The sequence below is a fragment of the Penicillium angulare genome (genome assembly GCF_028827245.1).
Source record: "Penicillium angulare strain IBT 27051 chromosome Unknown utg000001l_segment0_segment0, whole genome shotgun sequence".
Classification (NCBI taxonomy): domain Eukaryota; kingdom Fungi; phylum Ascomycota; class Eurotiomycetes; order Eurotiales; family Aspergillaceae; genus Penicillium; species Penicillium angulare.
Genome location: NW_026623160.1, coordinates 2,905,366 through 2,919,477, shown reverse-complemented (window position 1 = coordinate 2,919,477; position 14,112 = coordinate 2,905,366). Strand labels below are relative to the sequence as shown.

At 45.9% G+C, this 14,112-nt stretch overlaps 6 protein-coding genes across 6 annotated transcripts; 4 read left to right on the top strand and 2 right to left on the bottom strand.

Moving 5' to 3' along the window:
- Positions 1-476: 476 nt before the first annotated feature.
- N7478_001035 (uncharacterized protein) lies at positions 477-1,476 on the bottom strand (the record flags this gene model as incomplete). Its single annotated transcript, XM_056917250.1, has 4 exons — positions 477-694; positions 789-880; positions 950-1,067; positions 1,125-1,476. 4 exons carry the CDS (start codon positions 1,474-1,476, stop codon positions 477-479), a joined length of 780 nt encoding a protein of 259 aa, XP_056785130.1.
- Positions 1,477-2,879: 1,403 nt separating this feature from the next.
- N7478_001034 (MFS transporter) lies at positions 2,880-4,234 on the bottom strand (the record flags this gene model as incomplete). The annotated part of the gene is given in 4 exon segments (XM_056917249.1): positions 2,880-3,167; positions 3,207-3,640; positions 3,658-4,121; positions 4,167-4,234. The coding sequence occupies 4 exon segments, from the start codon at positions 4,232-4,234 to the stop codon at positions 2,880-2,882; spliced, it is 1,254 nt and encodes a 417-aa protein (XP_056785129.1).
- A 2,513-nt stretch (positions 4,235-6,747) lies between these two features.
- N7478_001033 (DUF3431 domain-containing protein) lies at positions 6,748-7,958 on the top strand (the record flags this gene model as incomplete). Its single annotated transcript, XM_056917248.1, has 4 exons — positions 6,748-6,859; positions 6,923-7,151; positions 7,211-7,792; positions 7,865-7,958. The coding sequence occupies 4 exons, from the start codon at positions 6,748-6,750 to the stop codon at positions 7,956-7,958; spliced, it is 1,017 nt and encodes a 338-aa protein (XP_056785128.1).
- A 1,112-nt stretch (positions 7,959-9,070) lies between these two features.
- N7478_001032 (aromatic amino acid ammonia-lyase) lies at positions 9,071-11,185 on the top strand (the record flags this gene model as incomplete). Its single annotated transcript, XM_056917247.1, has 1 exon — positions 9,071-11,185. One exon carries the CDS (start codon positions 9,071-9,073, stop codon positions 11,183-11,185), a length of 2,115 nt encoding a protein of 704 aa, XP_056785127.1.
- A 673-nt stretch (positions 11,186-11,858) lies between these two features.
- N7478_001031 (Short-chain dehydrogenase/reductase SDR) lies at positions 11,859-12,951 on the top strand (the record flags this gene model as incomplete). The annotated part of the gene is made up of 2 exons (XM_056917246.1): positions 11,859-12,021; positions 12,047-12,951. 2 exons carry the CDS (start codon positions 11,859-11,861, stop codon positions 12,949-12,951), a joined length of 1,068 nt encoding a protein of 355 aa, XP_056785126.1.
- Positions 12,952-13,508: 557 nt separating this feature from the next.
- Positions 13,509-14,000, top strand: N7478_001030 (uncharacterized protein; the record flags this gene model as incomplete). Its single annotated transcript, XM_056917245.1, has 1 exon — positions 13,509-14,000. One exon carries the CDS (start codon positions 13,509-13,511, stop codon positions 13,998-14,000), a length of 492 nt encoding a protein of 163 aa, XP_056785125.1.
- Between the last annotated feature and the right edge of the window lie 112 nt (positions 14,001-14,112).

Sequence of the window (14,112 nt, the reverse complement as noted above, 5' to 3'; positions counted from 1 at the left end):
GTTTCTGCTGTGGTTTGTTCATTTCGATTTGCTAATTCTTCTTGTTCCAAATGCCGTCGGCAACTGATTTCGAATGCCGACAATATTACCTACGCTCTGGGCTCGAGTCTCATCACGTATAGTGCCTGGGGATGGCCAATTCAACCATGGTCATTGGCGGTCGGGTAGTCCGGCATGTATAATTGAGCTAATTGTTCAAACGCAGGAAGTTTAAATAGAGAGATCTGGGGAATAGTGGCTGGGCGCTATACCGGTAATGGATGTCGGCAATATGCTTGTGTATACAACATGAGCCTAGGATCAAATTTATGAGACATTCGAGTCGACTGCAGATGCCGACGATCTGCTGGATGCGATGCCCGAGGCAAAGGATGAAATTTCGGTTGCAAGAAACGATCCTGTCTACCGCGATTGGCCATCGAGTAGATTCATATATTCCAGTTCCGCTCACTGATTCAAATTATACCATAACATTATTAAACACAATTTATGACCGACTCTCTCGAGTATCCCGAGTCTTGCGGATCATCATGATCATGTGCATCACTATGAAAAGTCTCATCGTCGTGGCTCAGATTCTCTTCAGAAACATTCACTATCCGTTTTCCGTCGATAGAAGACTGTCGCTGTCCGCTTTTTCCCGTTGGTGTATTAGAGCTAACAACATATCGAGAGCTGAGTTCGTGTCTGTACTCTGGTTTCTTTTTTTTTCATCGAGCGTAGTAATGATCGGATGCAAGGGATCGATGCCGTAATTATGACTAAATATGTCTCGATGTATAGCCAACGATCATAGTTGACTGTTGCAGTTGTCGGGTTAATGTCGTAGGATGCGAGGACGCGAGTTTGTACCGTTTTAATAATAGCGGCGACCATGGCACTGGAAATAAGCTTTGTTAGTGCTGATCCGAGTCTCGATGTATATCTGGTATTTCCAATTAGTACTCACAGGATGCCCAGTCCGAGCAATATAACTAGCCCCAATTTCACTCTCAACTTCAGGTTGAGGTTCCAAAATGTGACTGTAGAGAAGACAGCAAGATAAAGGTCTGTTGCTGAGTTGAATGCTATCCAGTACTCAAAGTAAGTATAAGTCTCCTTTCAATCTGAAGATCACTACTTACCTCCTTGAAAATACCCATAGTCAGCCTGAACTTGAGTATTCCAACATTTCCCATTTTTGTCATGGTCCCAAATAGCCGACGCATGTCCTGGACATTGAACAAAAAGAATAATAATAAACATGCCGTTCGTCACCGCTTGCAAGGCGATCAAGCTCCAAAATATGATCCGATGCCATTTCTTGGATACAAGAAGCCCATTGATGAATACAATGAACGATATTCGACCCAAAGCACCACCAGCAAGACCGAATGTTTGTGTGAGGTAGTCGAACATGATGATTGTCGAGATGCCCTTGTTGTCGAGATCTACCACCGTTTTTCCAAATCCATGCTTGACTCCCACAGTCATCATAGCTGATCCGACCGTAGACAGGCACTAGACAAGCCCAAAGTCAATTGAGACCCAAAAAAGATAGAAAGTCAAGTCCCATATTCAATCCAATCACTGTTTTTACCGTGACTTCAGGCATAGCAAAAAAAGAAAAGAAAGGCTTGCTAACCAATGCGAAAACCATAAGTAGATCATCTGGTCCGAACTTCCCGATTCTCAATTTCGCAACGACTCTTAGAATCACAATGAGAATCCCAACAGCCGTAAGGCCCCAGATATCCCTAAGAAGACTCGGTCCATGATCAGTTGTAGTCGACGATGCCCGGTTCGAAAGAAACATTATCCCGGTAGCATTTGCATTTGCTCATGTGCATTAAGACATCCAGCCACTAAGCCAGGCATATAGCGAGCTGGCACTGGCAGTGAACTTGGCAAATATGTATATGCTATGCCATGTCAAATTGGTTATCTTGGAAAGATTTGAAAAAGATAAAGGGGAACTTATTATCATCGGAGATCTCCATGCTAGATTTATATCGTTGGGAGACAGATAAGTGGGTGGCCAGTGATGTGCCAAGGTTGGAAGATAAGGTTGTCGGAGGTCTCCGTGTGAGCGCCTGGGGCACGCGATCGTGGGAATAGACAACATCTCATGGCTGTGGGTAGCCTCAATTTGGAAACCTTAAGCCGGATCAATGCGGGTGGCGAGAGCTTTGGCCTACGGTCCATGGTAGCGATAGTACATCTGCGGTAGGCCAGATACAGTACCCCAGATTCATATGATCATCGTCTTGTGCTCATAACTAACTAGCCAATCGTTATTTCAATAGCGCAATCTACAGAAACTGTAGAGCGCTTGAGTGCGGGTTGGCTGATTCAAGTTCATGCTATCGAAGGATTTCTTTCCTTGATTTACCCCTGGATAAGAGATACGAGGCGCCATTTTATTACTCCAGGGGTTCTAGGCTTGGAATGGAGCAGATCGGGTGTGGAGTCAAATGAGGCAACTCAAAACGATAAAGTTTGGAACGCGACCTTGGAAGAAAAGAAGAGAGTATCGCTTAATTCTAGGAGTCATTTTACATTCACGTATTCATTGCTTGTGAGAAACGAAATTTTCAAGTTCGTAGACATAATTCAAACATTAGCACGGCCAAGGCTATCATTTTTTCTGAAAATAAATCAAAGCCAGGATTGAGCACAAGAGACTAATGAAGGCTGAACGTATTTGGTCAGTAAAGCACTTGAGGCTAGCTTTTAGAGTAAAGTCCCACATACCTAAGCACAAATTCATGTAATAATAACCAGCAGCTTCGACAAGGCCGCCACTTATAATTGGACCAACAAACTTGGCGAAGGAATAGCTCATATTTGTCAAAGAAAAGGTCCGCGAGTAGCCTCCATTCTTCCCAAAGATTCCAGGATTAATCCTCCTGGAGCTTTGCCACAATACCTGTGGGCATAAGTCGATTAGCATTTATCAGAATGGGGCATGTGCGGCGAGTAATAATCTCACTAGTCAATTCAACAACTCCACATCCGACGACAAGAGCCCTAAGAACACCTATAAAGAACATCGAGGCCGCATAAAGTTCTCTGCTGATCTTTCCAGAATCTACGAAAGGTAGCCCATCAGGTCCACAATTGCCAATAAACCAAATCAGGACAGCGTTGATGTAAAATCCCACGCTAGCCGTGATCTTCGTCCCATACTGTACGTTTAATCAAGTCGTTAAAGGGGAGAATGCGACTGTAGGCAATTGAAGCAGCAGAAACATAAGACTAATCTTCTGAGTGTCCCACTGAAAGTTTCGCATGACATACAAAGGCAGTGTTGTGTCAAAGCTCATCAAGGTAAGACCGTTGACTCCGTGACATAGCATAGCCGTAAGAGCATGGGGGTTGCGAAGCATCACCTTGTAGAAGCTTCCTTTCGTTTCATCTCCCATGGATGATTCGGATGACACTTGGTCATCCTCATATTTTGAATTGTAGCCTCGTTGGTCTTGATCAGGGACAGGTTCAGAGAGGAGGCGGGTTGTCTCTTCAGATGACTCTATTCCAGAGCTTGTCTCCTCGTCTTGTTTTTGATCGGATTTTCGAGCATCACCAGTCGCATTATCACCGTTAAAAAGGCTATTACGACTATCCAAGTAGGCCAGTAGCCGAAGAGGGTTATTAATTCCTCTGAAATGACAAAACCGACCAGCATTCCCGACATAGATACAACAGTTATGATTTGGAGGGTCTTGGGTCTATCTTTGGGTTGGACGGTGCTGGCCACGGCCGCAAAGCCAATAATAAACACCGCATTTCCAGTTGTTGCTTGGATAATTCGTCCTATAAGAAGCACCGGCACTATGATCAAATAATATGTATAAATTAGCTTCAAGTCTATCAAGGTGTCCAAGAGCTCTAACATACGCGACCTGGCAGGCGCTACAATCGTTGTGCCTATAATCGCGCCCGCTAGAGACGCCACTAGAGGGCCTTTCCGAGACGGGGTCTTATCCGGGGTCCGATAATTGGCCTTGATAAGAAGCTTGCCAACGCATGGAGACTGAGTATAAGAGACGTATGTAATTGCGCTTTGATCGGATCGAGATGGAGTCGGTCTTTGAGGATAATAGGCAAGATAGGTACGATGAATGTACATAGGAAGTTTTCTGCTAAATGTCAATAAAGCCGCGTCTCAGAAATTTGACACAAACACGCAGCTGAGAACAGAGACAAGCCGATACAAGATAGGATGAAGGCCTTCGACGAGCGCCAACGACATCCTATAGGCCTGTTTCCATTTTCGTGGTCAAGCATTTTTCTCCTCTCCCTGTCTCTCACGGTGTGATGCTATCCAGCCAGCCCCTTGCAGATTCCTTCCCAAGGCTGTGGTCGCTTCCCACGTCTTATGCAACGAGGAAATGGAGATAGCGGTCGGCGACAATTTCAAATCATCCGGAGAAGCAAGACGAGGAAATGTTGTTGAGAAGAAGGTTTTTATCTTATTTTGATTCCACTCAGCAAGCGAAGTGCAGCGCCAAAGCAAGGACCAAGGGTCACGCCCTCATTTTGAGCCTTCATGGCCACCCAGCAATGGGTCTGTCGTTTACGCCAATAACAGATGCAGATATGGATCTCATGGTGCCACAGAGACTTTTAGGGCGAGATTTGGCTGGCTGAGAGATCTTTTTCATGTGCGTGCAGGAAACACTAGCGATCCAACTTGCATACAACTTCTCCACTTTGAGATCCGGCCCGCCATGATTCCAGATCCAGATCCCGATCGCGGCCATTAGACATTGATCATCGGTGTTTTCCCATCACGATAGCGCGTCTGTGCACTTCATGCGTGGATTTGGTGTTTACAAGGATTCGTCTTTCATTTTTGTTCAATTAGGTGCTTGAATTCCAAATTGAGAGGACCATCACCCACTTGTCGTGTTCTCATCGAGGGATCATTCTCCACGGCCGTACAATGAAACGAGAGTGGAGAACAATGACCACTGTATGCATTCCTTCCCAATCAACACTCGTCTGTATTTATGCTCGTGGGATTTTAGTACGTTTTGTAGATTACGGAGAAGCTGGTTAGGAGAGTACTGTCTACCTTGTGGTCTACTACGGTAGTTGTTCCCAAAGAGACGATGGGGCTGATTATGCCCAAGGAAGGGAAATCCAACGATTGAAGGTAACCATGGATTAATTATTCAAGGCACCGGCTATAACCGAGGAGTGGTATTAAAATACACCCGTCTTATCAAGCAACGACATGGGATCAGGATTGAACTGTGCCCTGAGCCATCCACGGTCCAGGTTGTATGATCAGAGAGTAATCCCCACTGCCTAAAACGGAAGACGACCTGAACCGGCCGACCATGTATAATATAAGATATAGTCCTCTGCCAAAAAACCAACTGATTTTCAATGGACATAGAACTTGAAGCTAGCCTCGAATATGCGGTTACCTATTGTGCCCTTTCTCTCCCTTGTCACTGCAGCAGCAGCAGATTGGTGGTATTTTGATGCTTGGGACGGGGTCGGCTGCGGCGATTTTCCCCAAAATGGGGAAATATTTTCAGCAACTGAGGGAGTCGGTAGCCAAGTCTGCATAAGCTTTGAGGACGGCTCAAAGGCATACTCATTTGCTGGCTCTCATGGTGATGATCAGACAGAGATATGGGGTTATCTCGGTGAACATTGTACTGGCCCCAGCAAAACGCTCTTGAACGACACGTGCACCAATCCGGAAATCTCAATACCATATATCCGATCGTGGAAAGTGAATACCCATGATTCTTGATTATTCTCGAGATCCAGATGCCGATATAAAGTGAGACTTTAATAATAATTTGCCCCTTGGGTTGAGCTTTGATCTAATAGTTCCAATAGTATCGATCTCACCAAAACGCCAACTCCACGGATGTTTAATCCCTATGATCAACACACTTCTCTGGCCACCCCTCTGATTGCGATAAGACACGTGTTCGCTATCTAAGATCTTGTGTTAGTACATATTTCATATTGCGATAATCGGGTTGGATAATTTAATGAATTTATATTATATGTTCTGTATTTAATGTTGTATGTTGTATGCTCACTCAGCTCCCTACATTCTTCAATCTCGGCCCTATTGACCTTATCTATTCACACATTTGAAAAATAATTTTGTTTCATAAATGATACCTCAATAACCTGTTTTAGCATGTATGCTATTTAAAATAGTCATTTTCATACTACCATTTGGTCAACGTGGCGTACTTTACTCGGCACAACTTCCGATTAAATTCGGGCCGAAAGCGGCTTCAGGCCACCCATATCTAAATCACATTCCAGGTTCTTGCACAATGACAGGGCCCCCAAGTGCAACAATAGGTTACAAATCGCCAGGGTCTAAATCATTGGTGCAGGTCGAGGATCATTTCCTAGGTTACACATTCCGCATTCATCCTCGGAACCTGGCCCGAAACGTTTATGTGGAGACAAGTAAAGATGACAGGCAGACAAAAATGATGATTGCGTTGCGGAAGAACCCAAAACGTGTAGATAACGACATTATCTTTAGGGATAGTGGGATCAGTTTCCAGTCAAGATATTCAGGATAATGGAGTTCATTACAAGCATGTTTCCATCCAGTTTTTTGCTTTCTTTCCGTAGTTGAGAAACTCGCCTTTGCTTTGCATCATGCACAGAGCAAGTACTTTTGGGCTCCCGGCGGGTCGAAATTCATTTAGTAATTTTAGAAAGGTTATCTTTCTACTTACGACATGCGCTGTCTTTCTTTTTATTCATAATTGGATGCAGGATCTGGTATATCTACCAGAGGATAGCCAAGTGGTGTCCAAATCAACCGACCTCGAGTATCCAGAGCAACAGCAGCAGCCCGAGATTGAAAATGCCAATTCAGAAGGTAAATATTCTCCAAATACATTCTTTTTTTTTTCGAGCATTGCTAAAATAAAGACATGTATAGAAATTAGAAGTCCCTATAGCATTCCTCTATCAGCGTTGACGAGCAGCGCTTCGTCAAGTCAAGAAGACGAAAGTACAGGAGTGTCTGAAACACTTGATTCTTTGATTTATGAACAGGGCTTCTCGATAGCAAAAGGGCATCCACATGAAACTGCGAGCGACGTGACCATTGTGGCGGCCAAAGCAAAACCAGAATATACGGGATGGATTTCAGAGTTCTGCGAGGAATAGTATGTCAACGCTCCACTGTTCGTAGATCACAAAAATAACTAATATTACCTCTTCCTAGCCAATGCACATCCTATATATACTCTTTGGACGAAAAGCCCGAAGAAGGTTTCATGGTTCCTTATGCGAGGAAAGGCCATGAAGCCAGCGCCTACCTAAGTTATATTATCGACTATTACGACGAGCTCCGACCGTACACAATTTTTATCCATGGTCGTCCAGAGCAGTGGCACAATGATGTTGGAGGCCCTAGTACTAAAAATGTACTCGCTAATCTTCGATACGAAGCTGTTAGCATCAACGGATATGTGAATTTGCGCTGTACCAACAGGCCGGGATGCCCCAGCACAATCTTTCAAGCATTTCCTGTTATGGTCGACTTTGACTATCAATACTTGATTGATCAATTACCCCAAATATTCAATGATCTCCTTGGGATTGATCCAAGTGATGTCCCGTCCGATATTGGACATCAATGCTGTGCGCAATTTGCTGTGACCAAGGAGAAAATCCAAGAGAGGCCTCGAAGCGATTATATTCGAATCCTAGAATGGATCGCCACTACAGATATGACCGACAATTATGGTATTGGATGGCTTATTGAAAAGCTATGGCACGTCATTTTTGGAATGCCGGCAGTTCAGTATGTTTATTCGATAAGCGCCCGATCAATCGTTCTATTAGCCGTTAACTGACCTATTTGCTTTTTCTTTAGCTGCGTCGCTGAAAATAAATGCCGCTGTGATCTGTACGGGTGGTGTGGACCCAACCCTCTCACTAACAACGAAGTTTTGACCCCGATTTCATGATAGAGCGGCCCATTTCATTTTTCATTTTTCATTTCTTTTCTTTTGTACTTCGAAACATATAGGCGACGTCGTACTGTCACTGCTCCATACCATACACACGAGGGATTTTTGGAGACCTACCGGTATCATAAATGTCACAAGATACACGAGAGATCATATTCATTTCACCAAGAATGCAATGCAGGATTCCGAGGGTCCGGCTCACGCTAAACTATTTGAATCTTGCACTAGTACAATAGGTAGTATCCATAATTCCACGAACAGGATCGCCAGCCGCCGGGAGAACGGCGCGGACTTCCGTTGGCTCTGACGAACGGGAATAAAGTCTTAGTTTAAACCCAGTAAGATTTTGATCAGCAACCAAGGTCGTATCGAGTTTCAAATATACATGTAGAGTCAAATTTTAGCTCCCGCGGTAAAATGGAACATTGAAAGATTCCTTCTGTACAGAATTCTTGCATAAGGTTCTATTATTGAATCCTGCATGGAACATGTTTCATGCCTTCGTGATGCATTGCGGGGAGGGTCACGGAGCAGGAAACAGCGGTGAGCGCGTCTACATGCATAATGATGGAATCCAATCGGGTATCGGCACTACTTTATCAACGATGTACATGTCTAATGTACAGGCCAGGTTTGCGCCCCAGTCATCCATGTGTCAACGTGTTCAAGGGCGAGATCATATTGCAGATTTGACCTGTCTGCTTGAATGCGGGCCACTAGGCACCAGCTGGTTGGTTAGTGCCCCACTAAATAGAACCCTTACAACGTCCGCCATTGCCCCCATTAGCCAGTAGTGGGTCTGTCACGACCTGGTGATCGGGTACAGAGTTTATCGATTATGCAACAGGTTTGACGGCTATGGTCGGGAGGGGTAGTTGCTTCCATTTTATCTTGCATGAAAATTAGGGACATAAGCTGACATTTTCTGGTATGTGCGTTTCTGGCCATAAGAACCAGAACCCCCCCCCCCTTAGCCACAACCACTTGAAGTCTCACCGTGGACCAGGTACTAATATAAGGTTTTGTAGTTCCGAGGACACGAAACGCACAACCAATCGACCTCCTGGTTATCTCCCCTCATTGCCCCTTGCCCGGAACTTTCACACATCATGACTGGGACCAAGATGTCGCCTCACACAGGCGCAACACTGCGATTATGGAGACAGCTCCAGGATTTAAAAGACCAAAAGCAAAAGATTGTTCTCGATGGCAATAATCTGGACATCGCCTCTATCATTGCGGTGGCCCGCCATGAGGTGAAGCCATCCATCACCACAGACGAACACGTCGCAAAGCAACTTGAGCTCAGTGTCAATACTTTGGCCGACTACCTTGCTCATAAGTATGTTGTCTACGGTGTCAACACGGGTTTTGGAGGCAGTGCCGATACCAGAACAAGCGATGTCCTTGACCTTCAAATTCATTTGCTCCAACATACGCAGAGCGCGATCATCACCGCCGCAGACAAAGACCCGGCGAGTAACTCCGAGAGGGAGCCATCTCATGTGATGCCTCCTGCCTGGGTTCGCGGTGCAATTGTTGCCCGGGCTAATCAAAACCTCCGAGGTCATAGCGCCGTGCGACTGTGTGTGCTTCAGAGTCTGGTAGATCTACTGCACCATGATATTACTCCCATGATCCCTCTCCGCGGCACAATTTCTGCATCTGGAGATCTCATGCCCATGTCTTACATTGCTGGTACAATCGCCGGTAACCCGGATGTCTTTGTCCAAGTCGGCAAAGGCAAGGGAGCCAGAGTTATTCCTGCTCCGGAGGCTCTGAAGGAGAGTGGACTTTCACCATCTGGCCTTGGTCCAAAAGAAGCTCTTGGTTTGATCAACGGTACCGCTCCCTCTGTAGCAGCAGGCTGCTTGGTGCTATATGACGCACAGCAACTCGCGCTTCTTTCTCAGATGTTGACTGCGTTTGCCTCTGAGTGTATGGGCGGAAATGTCGAGTGGGCTCATCCTTTTATCCATGCTGCTCGACCCCACACTGGTCAAATCGAGGCAGCTAGCAATATTCGACGCTTCCTCAAGGGTTCTCAACTTGTTGATGGTCTGGAAACGAGAAAGAGGACTGGAGAGGGACTTTGGCAAGATCGTTACTCTACGCGAACTGCTCCTCAGTGGATTGGTCCATACCTCGAGGATCTTCTTCTCGCGCAGCATCAGTTAGAAGTGGAACTTAACTCAACTTCAGACAACCCTCTCGTGAATCCTACAGAGCAGGGTGGCGGCGAGGTGTACTCAGGTGGAAACTTCCAAGCAGTTGTGGTCACATCCGCTATGGATAAGACTCGCCTCGCTCTACAGATGATTGGACGTATGCTCTGGTCTCAGGTCAGCGAGATCATCGGTCCACACACAAACAATGGTCTCGAAGCAAATCTCAACCCTAGCGATCACGAAAATTACACAATGAAAGGCATTGACGTCAACATGTCTGCGTATATGTCTGAGCTGGCAGCCTTGGCTCACCCCGTCTCTTCTCACGTTATGTCTGCCGAGATGCATAACCAGGGCATCAATTCACTGGCTCTAATTTCAGCTCGACGTACTATGGAGGCTGCAGACTTGGTCGCCCATATGAGTGCCTGCCACATCTATGTCTCATGCCAGGCAGTGGAAATGCGTGCAAACCACATTAGATTCCTTTCTGCGCTCCAGGGCCACTTGCAGGATACTACTCCGATCGGCGCTTTCCGTGATCTCGGTCTAAATGAATCCCAGGTCGATTCACTCGCTAAGACATTGTACCCCCTGGTCGAGTCAACATGGTACCACTGGAATGCCAATACTTGGAAAGACCGTATCCCGAAAACTGTCGACGCCATTGTGTCTCCTATCACCGAATACCTGGCTACCAATGAACATGAGTGCTCTATGTCGTCTCTGATCGCGTTCAAGAATCATTTCCAGAGTATTGTCCAAAGTACAGCCGAGGCCATGTTTTACCCCAGTCCCACTATCACCCCCGCGGAGGTAGCTGCGCAGCTGGGTGATGGCTCCGCTCAACTATATACTTGGGTGCGCTCGAAGCTTAACATTCCTCTGCACTGTGGCCTCAGGGATGATCCTTTATACAATGCCCGACAGGGACTCCCGACGGAAGATAAGAAGACCATTGGAAGCAGAGTTAGCGCTGTCTATGAAGGTCTTTTCAAGGGTGGAATGATGGATATGGTCTTAGATGGGTTAGACACTGGTCGGGGATTTTCTTAGGCTTGTTTGTGCTTTTTCGTTTAGCATCGATATGTATAACGACTTTTTAGTCTTTTGTCCTATTGCTTGTTCTGTTCAGTCTACATAGATTTCATATTAGAAATTGATTACGCATAGAGGAGAATGAAAGGATTCAACACTAAACTGCTTACAAACTCCAATGCTGATTATAAATATGAATGTAATCTACCTCCAGGACTATAGCGGTAATCTAGGGCCATGCCCAGGTGTTATTTATAACGACTTGTACAGAAAAGCTTAGGTATCATAAATTATTGAGTCAGAAAAGGCTTCAGTTTAACTCGACGTCCCCTTCAACAATTGAATAATTACACCTCTCAGCCTTGCAAGTAAACAAAACACGTTAAAACAGCTGTATATTATGAACCAGTTGCACATAGGCCCTGAAAGGATAATAAAGTAATTTTACCTGTAGCCTTGGAAACATAATACACAGCGCTAACTTGAAAGTGCTTAGTTCCTACATGTGATCTCCTAATAAAGACAAGACTGCGAGCCTTGCGGAGTAACTACTACTAGTAAGGGCACAGCTTGCGTAATTGTTGAGGTCAACAGTATAAAAACATTTGGGAAGCGCCAGTGCAAAGATTCCGGGATTGTTTCAAAGTACTATTTCTCAAGAATTCAATTCTGAACAGTGATTCAACAAAACATGCCGGTCGCATTCCTCCGCAACTTATGCGCCCAGTGGTTTCCACCAGCTGCCGCCACCTTTACTGAAGCCGAGGTACCCTCCCAGCAAGGACGTGTGTTCATTGTCACTGGGGGAAATTCTGGTGTTGGTTTCGAGCTATGCAAGATACTTTATGGCACAGGTGCCACGATATACATGGCATCTAGATCCAAGGCAAGTCCAAGCTCGATCGGGCTCCGCTGCTGGTGCTGTGGGGCCAAATCTCCCTGAGCGCCAACTAATTCCATCACAGGAGAAAGCTGAGGCTGCAATTCAAGCCATTGTTGAAGAGTTACAATCCTCGGAAACGCCCGGTCAATTGAAATTCCTTCAGTTTGATCTCAACGACCTAGAATCAGTCAAAGCAGCCGCAGCAGCCTTTTCGCAACAAGAATCAAAACTTGATGTCCTATGGAATAATGCCGGGACAGGCGCTAATCTTGTTGAAGTGGGCGCGAAGACCAACCAAGGATTCGAAGCTATGATCGGTATGCATTGCATTGCACCACTTTTGTTCACTGAGCTCTTGCGTCCAAAACTTCAAGCTGCGGTCGCATCAGGCAGTCCCGGCTCAACACGAGTGATCTGGACATCCAGCTTTTTAGCAGAGGGAGCCACGCCTACCAATGGAATCGAGTTCGACAAGCTTGAAAACGGAACAAAGGATCGGACACGCAACTATGCCGTATCCAAGGCTGGCAACTGGTTTCTGGGACGTGAATATGCCGAACGGAGAGGTGGCGATGGAACGGTGAGCGTTGTGCAAAATCCTGGCAATCTCAATTCCGGGACTTATGGAGGCACACCGAAGTTTCAGATGATGTTTGTCAATCCTTTTCTTCATGAGATCAAGCTTGGAGCTTATACTGGGCTTTATGCTGGTTTGTCACCGGATATCTCCCAGGAGCACAATGGTGCGTATGTTATTCCCTGGGGTCGCATCAGACCAGACGAGAGCAGTCCTCGGAAAGATATCATCAATGCTTTAACTGCGTCTGAGAAGGGGGGGTTAGGTTACAGCAAGAAATTTTGGGATTGGTGCGAAGAGCAATGGAAACCATTTTGCCAGTGAAATTCCATTTAATTCCATCTTCACGCCGGGAGACAGAATGAGAGAAATCGGCTGGCATGTGTATATCGGAGAGACTCAAGGGCCATTCCAACTTAATTTACTATGTATTAGCAAACCAATCTCGATTATCATTTTGAAGTGCCAGAGCATGCACACGTTGGGAGATTGCCATCTAAAATCTGGGGAAATAAAGGCTATTTCCAGGGGGCAAAGAGGGGAGGAAAGCAGGTCCATGCGCTTGGCATCCTATTCACCAATCATCGTGACAATTCGTGGCGATCATTTCCCTGGAATATGCGGTTCCGTTTTCAGGGCTCATAACCGCGCCTATCCCATCCATTTTCAGAATCGAGAAGCGGCCGGGCAACATCCGCCTGCATCTTACATCATGATAATGACCTCTTTCTAAACTCTTTTGGGTAAGTCTAGGATGCAGGGATTGAAGTGGAGAACATTTTCTGGGGATCTGGGGAATCCATAAAGCAGGCGATGCACCCCAAAAATGTCTTCTTTACAATCTTTCTTCATCTATTCACCTCCAAAAAGCACCAGATAATATGTTTTCTCCACGCTCTCTCGTTTTCGGCGCCCTCGGCCTCATGCTTACTGGAACTAGCTCTGCAATGCAAGCTTCCAACAGCCTTCTGTTAAATAGTGTTGCCGAGTCACTCGCCCTGCCCATATACACCTGGTCGGCGAATGGAACCCACCACGCAAAGGGATATACAACCAAAGACGCCAATGAGACCGATGTGAAGGGAATGCACGAGGATTGTGAAAACATCAATCTGAACCGCAAACTGGCGACCGACTTCCGCAGCGATGTTCTTGGGCCCGGTGCCATTGGTTTCTTCTACAAGTGTGAGCGTATCAGCCACGATACCAACCTGTACTGGTTCACTATCAGCTCTGGGGAGCAGTCGCAGATTGACCAGCTCTGCGATCCTAACCAGAAATACCCAATTGTTTACGATTCTCAACACAAGACCTGGTTTATTGATGAGCCATTTGAGTGCACCCAGCGAACTGCTCCCTCGGTCTCGGCTTAGATGAGATATTAACTTTCCATGGTAAGCGGCTATCATAAGACTCACTGTCATGGGTTGCACAATGTCTTATACTAACATTTTGAAGAAAATTGATTATCGCGATCACAAAGTT